This window comes from Solanum pennellii, chromosome 7 (assembly GCF_001406875.1).
Source record: "Solanum pennellii chromosome 7, SPENNV200".
Lineage (NCBI taxonomy): Eukaryota > Viridiplantae > Streptophyta > Magnoliopsida > Solanales > Solanaceae > Solanum > Solanum pennellii.
The window spans coordinates 74,464,858-74,479,797 of record NC_028643.1 but is presented as its reverse complement, the minus strand read 5'-3'; the positions used below and the strand labels follow the sequence as shown (position 1 = coordinate 74,479,797).

Here is a 14,940-nt window from a genome sequence, read left to right as displayed (position 1 = left end):
ATACTCCTAAATAATTTTTTTAAAAAAATTAGAAGTAACAAATATAAATTTAAAACTAATTTTTTAACTTCCGTTAAATGAAGGGTATATGTGAGCCATTTTGTAACTGTAGGGGTATATGTGAGCCGTTTGTATAACGGTAAAGGCATATTTGAGCCACTTTTATAACGAGGGGTATATCAGCTCTAAATGACAAAGTTGAGGGGTATATCAAACCCTTTTCCCTGCAATTTATAGTTGTATAAATTTAAAATTAGGTAAGAAAGGTTATTAAGGTGAATCTCCTTGTTGCTTACAATTTTTTTCTAAAAATAATATGTTTCATTTGTTTCCACCTCATAAAAGTCCCACTTATCATCTTAGGTAATTAAATATATTATTTATTAATATATAAATAAATATCAATAATTATTTTCACCATTAATTAGTTGATATAAATATTTTTTTAATCAAATAGTAATTCTATTTAAAAAAGGGAAAAGGGTCTGATATACCCATAAATTTTGGCATTTGGAGCTGATATACCCCTCATTATGAAAGTGACTCATATATGCGTTTACCATTATATAAACGGCTCGCATATATACCCTTGCCGTTACAAAATGCGCTTACCATTATATAAACGGCTCACATATACCCTTGCCGTTACAAAATGCGCTTACATATACCCTTCATTTAGCGGAAGCTAAAAGATTAGTTTTAAATTTATATTTTCTACTTTTAATTTTTTTAAAAAAATTATTTAGGGATATATATGATTTTTCTATCAAAGTTCAAGGTATATTTTAATATTTTTCATACATAAATTATTTTTTGACTTCTTTTATTATAATTATTTGAGTTTCTTGTTTTTATTCTTATTTTTTTCCTTTCATTCCTTAGTTTAAAGAAAAAAAATTTAACTATTTTTTTTGTCTGTATTGTAATTTGATTTTTGTATTCGAAGAAAAAAATTTGATCATCTACAATAAGTTTTACAAGCATATTAGTGAAACATAAATAAATTTGATTATCAAAATAATAATTCTAAATTAGTTATTGAAATAAAAAAAGTAAAAAAAATATGTTTGACGAGAATTAAATTTACTCATATGGGATTATATTTTTAGAAAAAGATAATAAAAAATTAGATTAAAATTTTATTTTTTTTCATTTCCGTTAGAGGAAAAGGGTATATGTGAGTCATTTGTTTATAAGTAAGGGTATATGTGAACCACTTTATAACAAGGGTATATCAGCTCTAAATGACAAAGTTGAGGATTATATCAGACCCTTTTCCCTTTAAAAAAATTATATCAATAATTATTTTCACCATTAATTAGTGAATAAAAATGTTTTCTTTATCAAATAGAATTTTTTTTTTAAAAAACTTAATTGTTAATATTATTTTTAATTTGAATTATATATGTTTTATTAGAAATAACTAAAATATGCGCATTCAAATATTACATAACAAATAATATTAATTATTCAATCGTCTGATCTAAATAATACTTTAATCTTTAAGTGCAAACTTAGATATCTTAATTTGATATGAATAAATAGGACTTCAGAATATGTTTTTAAAAATTTTTGCAATTGATATGTTAAAAAATTATATAATTCTAACCAGTATTTTAAGTTTTTTATTTTTATTTTATTGATATGAAAATTTACAATCTATCCTACTTTTTGTATAATTTCTTAATTGATAAATTTTAATTTAAAATACTAGAATAATCTTATTAAATTTAGCTTCAAAGATAAGTTTACATTATTTCTTGAAAAATGAAACGTGATAAGTATTTTGAGATGAATATAATATATATTTTATGAAAATTGCCTTTAAATATCTTTTATAACTAATACAATAGTGTAAACACTTACTTATATATTGTTAGTTTTTAAAAGCATAACTCAATAATTATTACTTACGTTCATTAATTAATTAGTAGTAATAAGTTGAGACTTGAAAAAAGAGAATAAAAAGGAAGAAAATCACCACTTATTGCCCACAAAACAAGTCGCTTATTTCAAAAGTATTTTCGTTTTAGTTGACCAAATTACTGCTTTTTACGACATTTCCTCATTCTTTTAGTATTTTGTGTTAAGCTTTTAGATGTAAAAAGTCAAGTATTAGTTAGTTTCTTTGCATCTTTTTACTTTTTATTCTATCCGTCTCGATTTATACATTATAATTTAAATATTTAAAAAATTAAATAAGAAATTATTTGATCATTATTTATGTTCTTTGAATATATTAAATTATTAATCATGATAACATATAATACTTTTATATACTTCATTCGTTCAGAAATGTTTGTCATGTTACGCTTATCAAAAGTTAATTTAACTAATTTTTTAAGGTAAATTAGATCACATTAATTCGATATTTTAAACAAAAAATTCTAAAACTATATAAAAAGTACTATAAATTACAATTTTTTCATATTAATATGATGAAAAAATGCATCTTAAAATGTCAGTCAAAATTTTTATAGTTTGACTCTAAAAATAGAAATCATGACAAACAATACTGGATGGAGAGAGTAGTTTATAAACTTCTAAATTATTTTCAAAAACAGTAAAATTTATATATCCGAATTGACTAGTTAAATTTTTTAAAACTTAACTCTAAAAATCCAAATTCTATCATATAAATTGGGGAATAAAACATTTCTTTTATTTATTTTTCTGGTGGGTGATTTTTCGAAAGGAATTGAAAGACTGAGAAATCAACATTGCTTGTATAGTTGTATTGAGTTAATCTGTCAAAGACATGCATAATTATATTTAAGCAACTATTTAAATTTTTAAATGATGGTGCAAGTTACACCGCTCTTATTAAATCATCGTGTAATTTAATATATAAAAATAAATCAGGTATCCAGCTGAAAAACATATTAAAAATATAATTAAATAATTAAAAAATATGCTTGGACTATACCAAGTCAAACTTTAGATTAGATGGTTACAAATTAAACTTGTACTAACAAGTTTTTAACTATATCTAGAGGGAATTGTACTCTTGTAGCTTTTAGGGCAAAATAATGTTTTCTTTTTTGTAAAAGCAGGAAACAACCATTATAGCTAGAATTGGATAGAGCTTAATAATTGAATAAAAAGGAACAGAATTCATAATTTGCTTTAAAAAAGCATTATAGCTAGGACACAATAGTCTTCCAAGTATACTTTTTTGTCGAAGGGGATTTATATGAATCCGATCTCTTTTACCTCTGCGATTCTTAATTATAGTAAACTGATAATATTTGTTCAATCATTAACATGTTATAGGTTTTAGAATTTAATATCGAATATAAAAGTCGCCTTAATTAGAGACTGTCTTATGGACACTATGGGACTTTCAGTATACATACAATTTAATCGAATTTTAACACAAGTATAAAGTTAAAAGAGAAAAGAGAACAGTAAAAGAAGTCAATATAATTATTAGTCAATGAAATATATATCCTGGTTGCCTAAAAGGGTGAATCTATCGTTCTTGTCAGTCACAAGCACTGTGGTGTCTTCATCATTGGATTCTATAGAGAAAGAGTCGGATTTTATGCGTAAAATAGGAATGAAATAGAAGGTCACAATGTCATAAAATATTTCCCAAGAAAATAAGATGTTAAGGGAAAAACATAATTTAATAGCTAAACAACAAAATTCTTATAATAATAACAAGTGTGCATTTAGCTACATACTCCCTCCGTTCATTATCTTTTTATCATAATTTATATATTTAAAGTTAAATCATAAGAATTTTGATTAATATTTTAAAATATATTTTTTCATCATATATTCCCTCCATTTTAAAAAAAGTGATCCAATTTGACTTGACACGGAGTTTAAGAAAATAACAAAATTTTTTGAATCTTGTGGTTCTAAATTAAAGTTATGTCAAATATACGTAATTGCTCTTTAATCTTGTGGCCTTAAACATGTCACGTGGATTGTTGAAATTAAAATGTTATCAAAAAAGAAAGAGGCCGTTCATTTTAAGACAGACTAAAAAGGAATGGGGGTCATTTTTTTTGAAACACAGGGAGTATTTCATATTGATATACAAAAAAATTGCAATTGATAGTACTTTTCATATAATTTTTGAATACCTAAATTTTTTTCTTAAAAAATTGAATTAACGTAATCTAATTTAACTTTGAAAATTAGTCAAATTAACTTTCAGAAAACGCAATATGACAAATAAAAGTGGATGGGGGAGTAATATTTAATTAACCAGGAGCTTTTCGGCTACAAATTAGATAGGGATTATCGATAAATTTTGTAGTTGTTCAACTGTGTGACCATCTCATATAAAAATTTAAGTTCTTAGAAAGAACATACTTTTATTATTAAATTATATTCTCAACACGTCCCTCACGTGCTGACATAATTTTTTCATGAATCAAACACGTGAAAGTTCTTATTGATATGAATTATGGTGATATTTGATCTCAGAACCTCTTCTACTCTAATATTATATTGAAGTGTGTAACTGTATCGCACACTTTGCTTATTCCATGACTTTTTAGTAGTTGCCACCTTCGACTTGAGTTGATTGACAACCTACTATTTTGTCGATAAAAATTCGATTTCTGATCGATCTTATAAAAAAAAGGCGTTAAAAATCATTTTCACTCTAGTTATACAACCATGACATTAAAAATATGCGAAACACGACGAGACGACTCACTAAAAAAGAGTAGATGGGGTAATGTGAAGAAGCCAACCAAGCAGCTTTAAAGTTTTTGATTGCTTCGAAATGCCTTTGAACAATGTTCCTTTTTTTTTCCCCCTTCTTTCTTTTACTATGTAGGAGTAATAATTATATTTATTGATATTAGATTGCCCATCTCGTACGTTTTCTCTGTTCATTTATTCATTTATAATTATAAATCTTATAATATTGTAATGTTTTAATTTTATTTTATTTTTTTTTCCCTTTTTAACAAAGCAAAAGGATTCTCTTCCCATGCATGGATAAAAGAGAAAGTTTAAAAGAGACCAAACCGCCTTCTCCGGTGTAATGGTCGTATAGTCTATGGTTTTTGTGATTATTAATTAGTATTATTTTAGTTTCATATATGTTTTTTTTTATAAAAAACTATATGATAAAAATAAGGGCTTTGGCAGAAAGCCATCAGAGGGATAGCTTGCACGCTTGAATGATGGTGTTGAAAGATTTTGCAGATTTTGTATAATATTTTGACATATGGCTCTCAAAATTTTGACAAATGCAACAACACCTTTCGAGTCTTAAAAAGTTTTAAAGGCCGACCTAAAATCTTAGGGTTTGTAGATGTGTTAATTCTCACTTTAAATATTAAAATATAATTAATTACTCTTAATATTATTAAAACATACTGAAATTTCACGTAATAGAATCTAGATAATTACATTGAATACTCATAATCATAGAGTTGATTACACCCCATATGAGGTATATATATGTAACTAAGTATATTGAGAGGCCGATTGAACACTTAAGTTTCGTCGTTCAACTTTTAATATTTTTAGTATTGAGGTAATTGTATTTCCCAAACTATGGTTCACACCTATTATTTAATTTGTTGCAATTTTAGTATCTCTTTAAATACATATATTTATATTTCACATTAAGTAGTCTCAAATGAGCTAGGTACTTACACGTTGGATCCACCACTAAATTAGTTAGTATATTATCATATAGTCATTAAATGATGAATTAAAATTATAAAATTATTTTTTGATATATGATGATGATATAATATGTACTTAAATATAGAAATAAATTTATATAGCGAAGGTCAAAATTTATTTTGGATTCAAAAATAGCTGTGTTTTAAATCTAATACTCTAATATTTTAATTTTATTTAACAAAATCTTTAACACAATATTATCTAAATGAAACTATTGAATAATTTAATTAAATTTGTATTCAGACTTCTAACTCGATCCCTTAAATTCGGGGAGGAAAGAAAAGAGAGATGAAATGCACATGATGAGTGCGTTATTCACGCCATTCCCCCATGCAGAGATAACACCATCATTGTTGTTTCTGCAAGTATTATTGTAGGGAATGAAAGTGGCCCTTCTATATATACTCTTACTAAATAAATATTCTTTTCTTCACTTGGAACAAACCTATAATTTTTACTCCATTATTTTTTTATTTTATGTAATGTAATTTTGAACTCATTGCTCAGTGTAGCTGGCCCTGCCTGCTTATGTTATCGTGGGGCACACCTAGCTTACATGTCCACACATCTTTCCATTAATATTTTCATCCTTTACCAAACTCTATATATTCATAATATTCACCTTTTCCAATATTATTTCACTTACCTATATGTGGTACTTTAATTAGCTTTTAAATTTGGGATAAAAGTACATCTCACTAGTATAGAGGATTTTTCCATCACGAATTAACAAAAAATTTGTGTTATAAAACATAATTCTTCCACCCAGCTGGCCCAACTCTGATCAAGTCAGAGCTTATCATAATAGAGCTATAGAATATTGGTTTTAACGAAAAATTTTAGTCAAATTTTATCGAGTAAAGTTTAGGATAGGTCAGCCCAATAAGCTAAAACCGCTATATAAACAGTTGTATATATTTATCAACCTCGTGGTGTATTAACACAATCGCTTGTTTCATCGATCACACAAGTCATATTATGATCATTTAGACAAGTTTGACCTCAATATTGTTCCCCATTATTATTAATTAACCATAGGCTATAGAAAATTATTTTTTTATCTCCGCGGTACAACCAATATTTCCGCACTAATAATTACTCTTTCAAATATTTATGTAATGATAGAAAATCAATTTAAAATCATAACAATGTTCTCTAAAAAAAAATGTAAAGAAGAGAACAGAGTAATTCCCTCATTCATATACTACACTGTTTTATTTCAAGAGTGTATCTCTATGTGTATATATATAAATAAAATTTTATATGTTGTCTGTTCTTTTACTTATCACGTTTCGTTTTATCAAAGTCAATCTGACTTTTTTCGAAACTAAATTAAATTAAAATAATTCATAACTTTAAATTTAAAATATATATATTCTAAAAGTATAAGAAAAATAAGAAGTTAATAAGTGAAATGTGACAGGTAAAAGAAATCGAAGTAAATTATTTTTAAAACCCTACACCAACCATATCGGCAAACATCACTATTTTTGTGGCTTTTGAACACAAACTACACCGGCCTGAAGAGCACACGATGTATTGATTAATTAATACAAAGTATAATTAAACATCACCAGAATCAAATGAATGTTCCACTGATAGGCAAGAAAAAATAATGGAAATTAACTAAGTTGTCACTTGTCAGATAGGGCGTTATAATTATGTCAAATGTCCTAAGTATATACTTTTGTTATTAAAATTAAATGTGGCAGCCTATGAGTGAATCATAATTATGGTCCGTGCCTATAAGAAACATTAATTAATTACATACATAGCACATAAACTAAACCAAAAAGAAGACCAAATAATTGTAGTACTTAAACTCATAGCAGTCGACCTGTAAAACTATATTAGTCTATAGGAAATCATTAGTGATATCATAAAAGTTTATCACATAATTAACATCATTAGATTTTGGGAATTATAATGTTAAATATTTGCCAATTATTTCCCCTGAGCCCATCATTGGATGTCATTTATAGGTGGTTGCCTCGAAAAAAAAATATTAGGTTATTTTTTTTAATCGAGATTTGGTCGTGGGAGGTTAGAAATATCTCGTGAAATTAAACAAGGTCAGTATAAACTAGTTCGAGTACGACAATTATAAAATATATGAGTATATATTGAATGACCTCTTGCATTATGATTTATCATCAACCAACAGATGATACACCGAGAGTTGCTCTTAATTACAAGTTGATCGAAATAATTTATTAAATCCAATTATTAAAATCAATTGTATTTCATAATTTGAACCTTGAAGAAGTTGATGTAGCTGTAAATATAGTGGTGAAGGAAATAATCTGAGCTTCAATGAACAATTTTATGCAATTGCGCATATACTTTTTGTATACTTAGATGATGTATATTTTATAATTCGATTCAAAATATACATTGATTGTGACAGAGTAATTTCGATATGTATACATAAAGATTTCCGTATTTATATACATGGGGTAATGACGAGGATAAATATACTATTTAATTAGCTATTATAGCTATAGTTTTCACTAATTATCACTCACAACTTAATTTTAGCTATAATTACATCATCTCTCTCCTTTCTCTCTCTCTCTATCTCTCCTCATTTGTACATATAAAAATACAAATTGTACACATACATATACAATTATATGACAATATACAAATGCACAATATGAGTTGCAGTGCAATGGTGGAATTGCTCCACCCTTAACCAGAGGTCTTGGGTTCGAGCCCTGAATATTAAGAAAATCTTGATGGGAGTGCCACCTCCGAATGGGTCCTCCGAAGCGCGATCCAGATGTAGTTAGGGCATCAACGGGGCTCCGAAAACCAGGTGGACAAACCCCAAAAAATAAAATATACAAATACAATTACCCTTTCTCCACTCTCTTACCTCTATCACTCACCTCTCTCCTCCCTCTCCCAAACTCGCTCGCCATATATACAAATGCATATGTATATCGGTCACATATATACATACACAATTATCGATATACATATACAATTCGCCTCTCTCCTACCTCTCTCAGTCTCACTCGCCTCTCTTCTCCCTTTAACATGTAGCGACGAATCGTAATTAAAAAACTATATTTATTTGATTGGCTATTTGTGAAATTTCCTCTTCATCTATTAATATACATAACATAATGTGACAAGAGTAACTTCGGTGTGTGTATACATAAAAGTTCCTGTGTCTATATACATTTATTAGGATACATAAAGTCTATCTCGGTTCTTCGAAGTTTGAAAACCATATAAGCTATATTTCGAATGAATAATACTGCAAAAGATTTGTATAATAGTGTATAATATTGTAAAATACATTGAGGAGCCTGAATGTGAAACTTAGGTGTTTTGAATGGATCTACGGAATAAGACGAAGAGCGTGCTTGTATAATAGTGTATAATATTATAAAATAAACTGTATAATAATACCAATGGACATATAAACACATCTTATAATGTTGAATAATATTTGTATATCTGGGGGTATAATATTGTATATAGAGTTTGTAAACATTGTTTTAAAAATAAAATCAGAGTTTTTTTATAATGCTATTTATCGAGTGTATAATAAACTTAGAGTTTTTTGTTTTTTTATAATGCTATTTATCGAGTGTATAATAAACTTAGAGTTTTTTTAAACACTTGGGTAAATTATCCGATTGAAAATATAAAAACTTAGATACGTAGATATAATGTAGTGTTGTGGGTTGTACCAATTATTCCTAATTTCTTTTCATATATGTTAAGGTAATTAGATGGACAAAAGTTATATTACTAATAATTGTACTAGTATAGTAGAAGATGCTTTAATTTGTATCACTTGAATAACCAAAGGAAGATGATGTAGTAGGAAATCAGATGACAAAAATTGTACTAATTTCTTGGCTTTGATTTTCTTATGTTGTGATATCTTTTCGAAATTTTTAGGGAGAATTACACTTAACTTCAGTAAATATTTACAAAAAATAAATGACATATACTTTAATGAATATTTACAAAATAAATACATATAGCCAAGTGCAACAACATTCATAAGATTCATCCGAGCAAAAACACAATACTTGATAACTATTTTCATAAACAAGACAATAAAGTAGAAGTGAAAAAGTTAGGCAGAAAAACAAAAGTAAAAGAATTCAATGATTCATAATTATAATTGAGTAATGAACTTGGGTTGATAAAAAAATTTAGTGGTGGTTGACCCTAACATATAAAAGATATGAAAATAATATAGTATTATTTTATATTGATATTTCAAAAATATTTATTGACAAAATCTTAACAAGTAAAACATTAATTAAAAAATATATAATAAGCATTATACAGCCCGCGGAATGACCTTTGAGGCTTGCGAATTGGGCCTACGAGGCCAACAAACTAAATGAAGGTGGACTGAAAAAATTGAGTCAAACCCCATTCAAAGAGCATCTTTTTCAGTTAGCTAGGTTCCAAATATTTTTGGCTTAATGTGCATGTACAATGCCACAAGGCCTATTGCTCCAAAGACCAAAAACGTAACGCTTGGCAAAGAAAAAAGTAGTGAAAGAGCATCGTTTCTTCCGAAAAACTTGATCAATAAAGCCCCATCTCATCCAACAGCCAAGTTAATGGCTCTAATAGTTACTTCTTCTCCTTTTCCTACTATGGAAATTGATTATAAAAAAGGTGTAAAGTACTTAGTTGAAAATTCAAAGAAGATGAAAATGGTGCCTTCCCAGTTTGTTTTGCCAATTCCAGAAGATGAAATGCCATCATTGGCCATTGAAGGTTCCACTCCAGTTATAGATTTGAGTGGACTCAATGGACCTGATGAACAAAGACTATCAACTATACACGCCATCTCTTCTGCTTGTGCTCAATGGGGATTCTTTATGGTACGTAATTTTTCAACTCTTTCTCTTTTATAAAAATAATACTATAATTTTTAGTGATAATAAATATGCACATTAGGTGAGTAATCATGGCATAAGGACCTCTATCATGGAAGAAATGCTTAAAGTGGTAGAAGAGTTTTTCAATCTTCCGTTAGAAGAGAAAATGAGATATTGTTCAGAAAATGTGATGGATCCAGTTATATATGGAACAAGCTTCAACACTACCGGAAAGCATGCCCTTCATTGGAGGGACTTTTTCAGGCACTATGGTGGTCTAGTTCCACAGAGCTATCACTTTTGGCCAGATAATCCTCCCAAATACAAGTAAGTTATTATAGATGTATATACTTATGAAATTAATTGATATTAGATACACAAATACATGCAATTTTTTCTTAATCGATTTGTACATGTATGTATGTGTGAAGGCAAGTTGCAAAGGAGTACTTAAAGGAAGTTTGGCAACTTAAGATAAAAATATTTAGAGCAATATCAGAAGGATTAGGGCTTGATCCAGATTACATAGAGAGATCACTTGGAGATGAAGGGACTCAGATGATAGCTTCAAATTATTATCCAACATGTCCTGAGCCAAACAAGACATTGGGACTTGCTCCACATTCAGATCAGAGTGGTCTCACTATTTTAATGGACAATGGCGTTCCTGGCTTGCAAATTAAACACAATCAAACATGGTACTCTGTCCCCCATGTCCCTGGCACTTTTGTTGTCAATCTAGGAGATTATTTGGAGGTTAGTCTCACATCATTATTTTTCCTTTCAATTTAACTTATTGATCCTCTCAAAATTAGACAAACTGAGTGAATTATATTCTCAGATATTGAGTAATGGCAAGTACAAGAGCGTAGAGCATCGAGCAGTAGTCAATGCGGAGGCGGCTCGAATCTCTATCGCAGTGGGTCATGGCCCAGAAATGGACACAATAGTTCAGCCTGCAAGCCCACTTATCAAAGAGAAGAGTGAAAGAAAGTATCGACCCATTGTTTACAAAGACTATGTTAGAGCCCAACAAAGTACTACTAAGAGAGGGAAGGTTACCTTGGATGAGATTATGAACAACAATATATAGACCATAAATTTTGAGGATAAGTCAATCCTTGTAGAGAGATAATGTCGGTAAAGACTTAAGCACTGATTGTTAATGTGCATATTATATCTGTGTCCTCTTTCCATTGATGAGATTTAATCAAATTGAACTAAAAAATTAGTATTTTCATGAAATAGAGTTTGTTTATTGATGCTAATTCCAAACGCTGAACTCACAATTGAAAGAAAATGATTGAAATATCTAATTGAAAGGTCTCTGGTGTACTTGTTGGCAATGCTAAAAAGAGAAGTATAAAGCTGTTGGGGCTTAGACATCACGGTCGCGTGGTCAGACCTTGGATCACTTCCATTTCATCTGGTGGATTCTTTTCAATCATCATTTGGAAAATTCCTTCTTCGAAGCTTCATTTTCAAAAGCAACAATGAACACTCATTTAACTAATCCATATCTTTTGCTTGAAAGTACTATCTACGCGCTGCATAAATACTAGTGTAGTGGCCAACACCAAATCCTAGGGAAAACCCCAATTTAAATTAGTTATTAATTTCAGTAACAGTACTATTATGATTTGCTTACCTCAATTGGCTCAGATGGTAAGCATTAGTTTCCAAGAATTTGGAGGATTTTCAGGTCCATTGTGGTATATAACTCGATAATCAAGTTCACATATTATTGCTTGATTGTCTATAATGAAGTATCTATATATATGGATTTAGTTTTCATGGCTTTAGAAATGGCAAGTCCACCAACGCTATGGCTAACAAGAACTATATTTTCATCAGCAGCAAGTGAAGTCATGAACTCCAAGTCAAGAGCCGTGACATTATGGCCTAGCGTATGAACAAGCACAAAGTGCTTCTTAGCTTTAGACTCGCTAATTTTCTCCACATCTTTTTGCTAGCCGGATCTATGCATGGGTATATATAATAACAACAATTATTATTGAGTCATACTACTCACTGTCTTAAGAAACTATTTCAATTATGTAAAATGTTTTCTCAGAACTAAACAAGTCTGCTCTACAGAAGTAACACAGACAACAAAATATAATTGCTACAAGACAGGAAGACTAACTATTTAGCTGCTGAGTAAAATTATCTCTTCCTTTTATAGTAGCAAATACTGAATTTTTTGAAGTGGAAAAGGAAAACATTTATGAGAATACATGTGCTAACAACTTTATCTGGTATGTGCAAACTTTATCTTAATCCATAAGAATATGTTGGTGATTGTGAGCATCTTAATATTATTAGTAATTTTTATTAAAGTGACTTATCCTAAGTTTGTTTTAAATGTTACATTCTGCTGCATTTTTCATTGACATTGATGACCACATAATGCCTATTATTGTGAGGTAAAATGTGATCTTTTATTTTCCTTATAATGCTCCCCAAGACATCAGAGCCTCATTGTGGGTAGGTTAAAAGAGTATTCAAAGCAAAGCGGCCTTTCATTTTCACCCCACCCCACCCCACAAGCACCCCCGACTCTGGGGACCAGAGAACACCTTTCGTTTTCACCCTGATTTAATGAGGATAATCACAGATGGTTATTGCATAAAAGGGTGGTGCCTTGAATCACCACAGGCGGACTCACGGTAGCGTTTGTGGATTTCGATGAACTTCGTTCAAGATCAAAACGAGCGTATAACTCCTATAACCATGAATTTTTCATTCCACTCATTATTCTATCTCATTATATGTTGTAATTTATGTAACTCCTATAATATTGATATGGTTTTTATTCACTTCACAAACTACCAATTCAGTATAGTCAAAATGCAAAAAAGTTGACAGGTTGCGAAAATTGATTCATTTACAAGACGCTATCATGTGCAAATTAGATCTACAACTTTAATTTCCCAACTCACACAACTGTATTTCAAATGGAGTAAAGCAACGTAAGTGCCACCAACGGCCATGAATAGAGGAAGTAATGACAATGTTCAATGTGGCAATGCAACATTTTTTATAATATTGAAATGCCCACGCTAACAATCCCCCACTCATATTAATATTAGATAAGAGAGTCTATCAGCTGAAGGAAGACTACTATGCATAATGAAGGTGTGCTCTGCATTGAACCTCAATTTAGTGAAACAATAATTTTTACTCCCGAGTCGTAGTGGTCTCAGACTTGAACTATGACTGCTTAAGGGAAATAAAATATCACTGCTCACACATAATAATCAAGGTGTTGACATGAGATTTAAAGCCAACACGTTATGGTCATATGTTATTTCGATTTCATGAGTGCTTTTGAGAATTAGCCAAATTTTCATACGAAGTGACTTACTTCCACACATCACATAGGTGAAATCTGTCGAGAGTGCTCCTGTAAGCTTAACACTCTACCCATACGGGCTACATATATTCATTAAGAGTTTTATGAACTCAACCTTTACAAACTACAAGAAACAATGCACTCACATCATATGGAGGGAATAAGAAAATAGTGCATTTTTCACAACAAGTCATCATATGATTAATTTTTTCCTTTGAACTTGGTTATAGGATCTCGAGTCCCCAGGTTGGGTTTCCTCATATATGATTTAAGGATTTATAGGCTTCAATCCCATTCCTCTCGATGTGCTCCAAACCTTTTCTCTTGGTAAGACCTTAGTAAGAGGATCTGCAAGATTATCACAAGATTTGACATAATTAACATTAATGGTACCACTTGTCAAATATGATCTTACATTACTGTGTTTCCTCCTTATAGGTCTGGATTTACCATTGTAATAACGATTTTGAACTCTACCAATAGCAGCTGTGCTATCATAATGAATTAAAATAGGAGGAATTGATTTTTCAAAATAAGGTATTTGAAATAATAAATCTCTTAATCAATTCGCTTCCTCACTAGATGAAGCTAAAACAATTAGTTCAGCCTCAATGGTAGAGTTAACAATTATAGTTTGCTTTTTTTAATTCCAACAAACACCATCACCACCTAAAGTAAAGATATAATCGGTGATAGAACATGATTCACCTAATAAAGTGTTCCAATCTACATCACAAAACCTTTCAAGTACATCATGATATTTTTTATAGAACAAATCACAATTTTTTTGTTCCAATTAAATATCTCATAACTCTTGTTATAACATGCCAATGTTCATTACTTTGCTTGCTTATAAACCTACCAAGTACTCCTACTGCATATGCAATATCAGGCCTAGTGCATATGCAATATCAGGCCTAGTGCAATCAGTCTCATATTTCAAACTTCCGATTATACTAGCATATTCCTTTTGATTTATTACATCATTTTCACTTTTAACAGGAAACAAGTGAACACTTGAATCAAAAGGAGTAGCAACATGCTTACAATCATGAAAGTTAT

General features: G+C 29.6%; 1 protein-coding gene and 1 pseudogene across 1 annotated transcript; one reads left to right on the top strand and one right to left on the bottom strand.

Annotated features, from left to right (window-relative positions):
- Positions 1 to 10,118: 10,118 nt before the first annotated feature.
- Positions 10,119 to 11,791, top strand: LOC107025423 (protein DOWNY MILDEW RESISTANCE 6-like). The gene is made up of 4 exons (XM_015226210.1): positions 10,119 to 10,526; positions 10,603 to 10,850; positions 10,955 to 11,279; positions 11,365 to 11,791. Exons 1-4 carry the CDS (start codon positions 10,119 to 10,121, stop codon positions 11,614 to 11,616), a joined length of 1,233 nt encoding a protein of 410 aa, XP_015081696.1. The 3' UTR covers positions 11,617 to 11,791.
- LOC114078045 lies at positions 11,730 to 12,919 on the bottom strand (annotated as a pseudogene).
- Between the last annotated feature and the right edge of the window lie 2,021 nt (positions 12,920 to 14,940).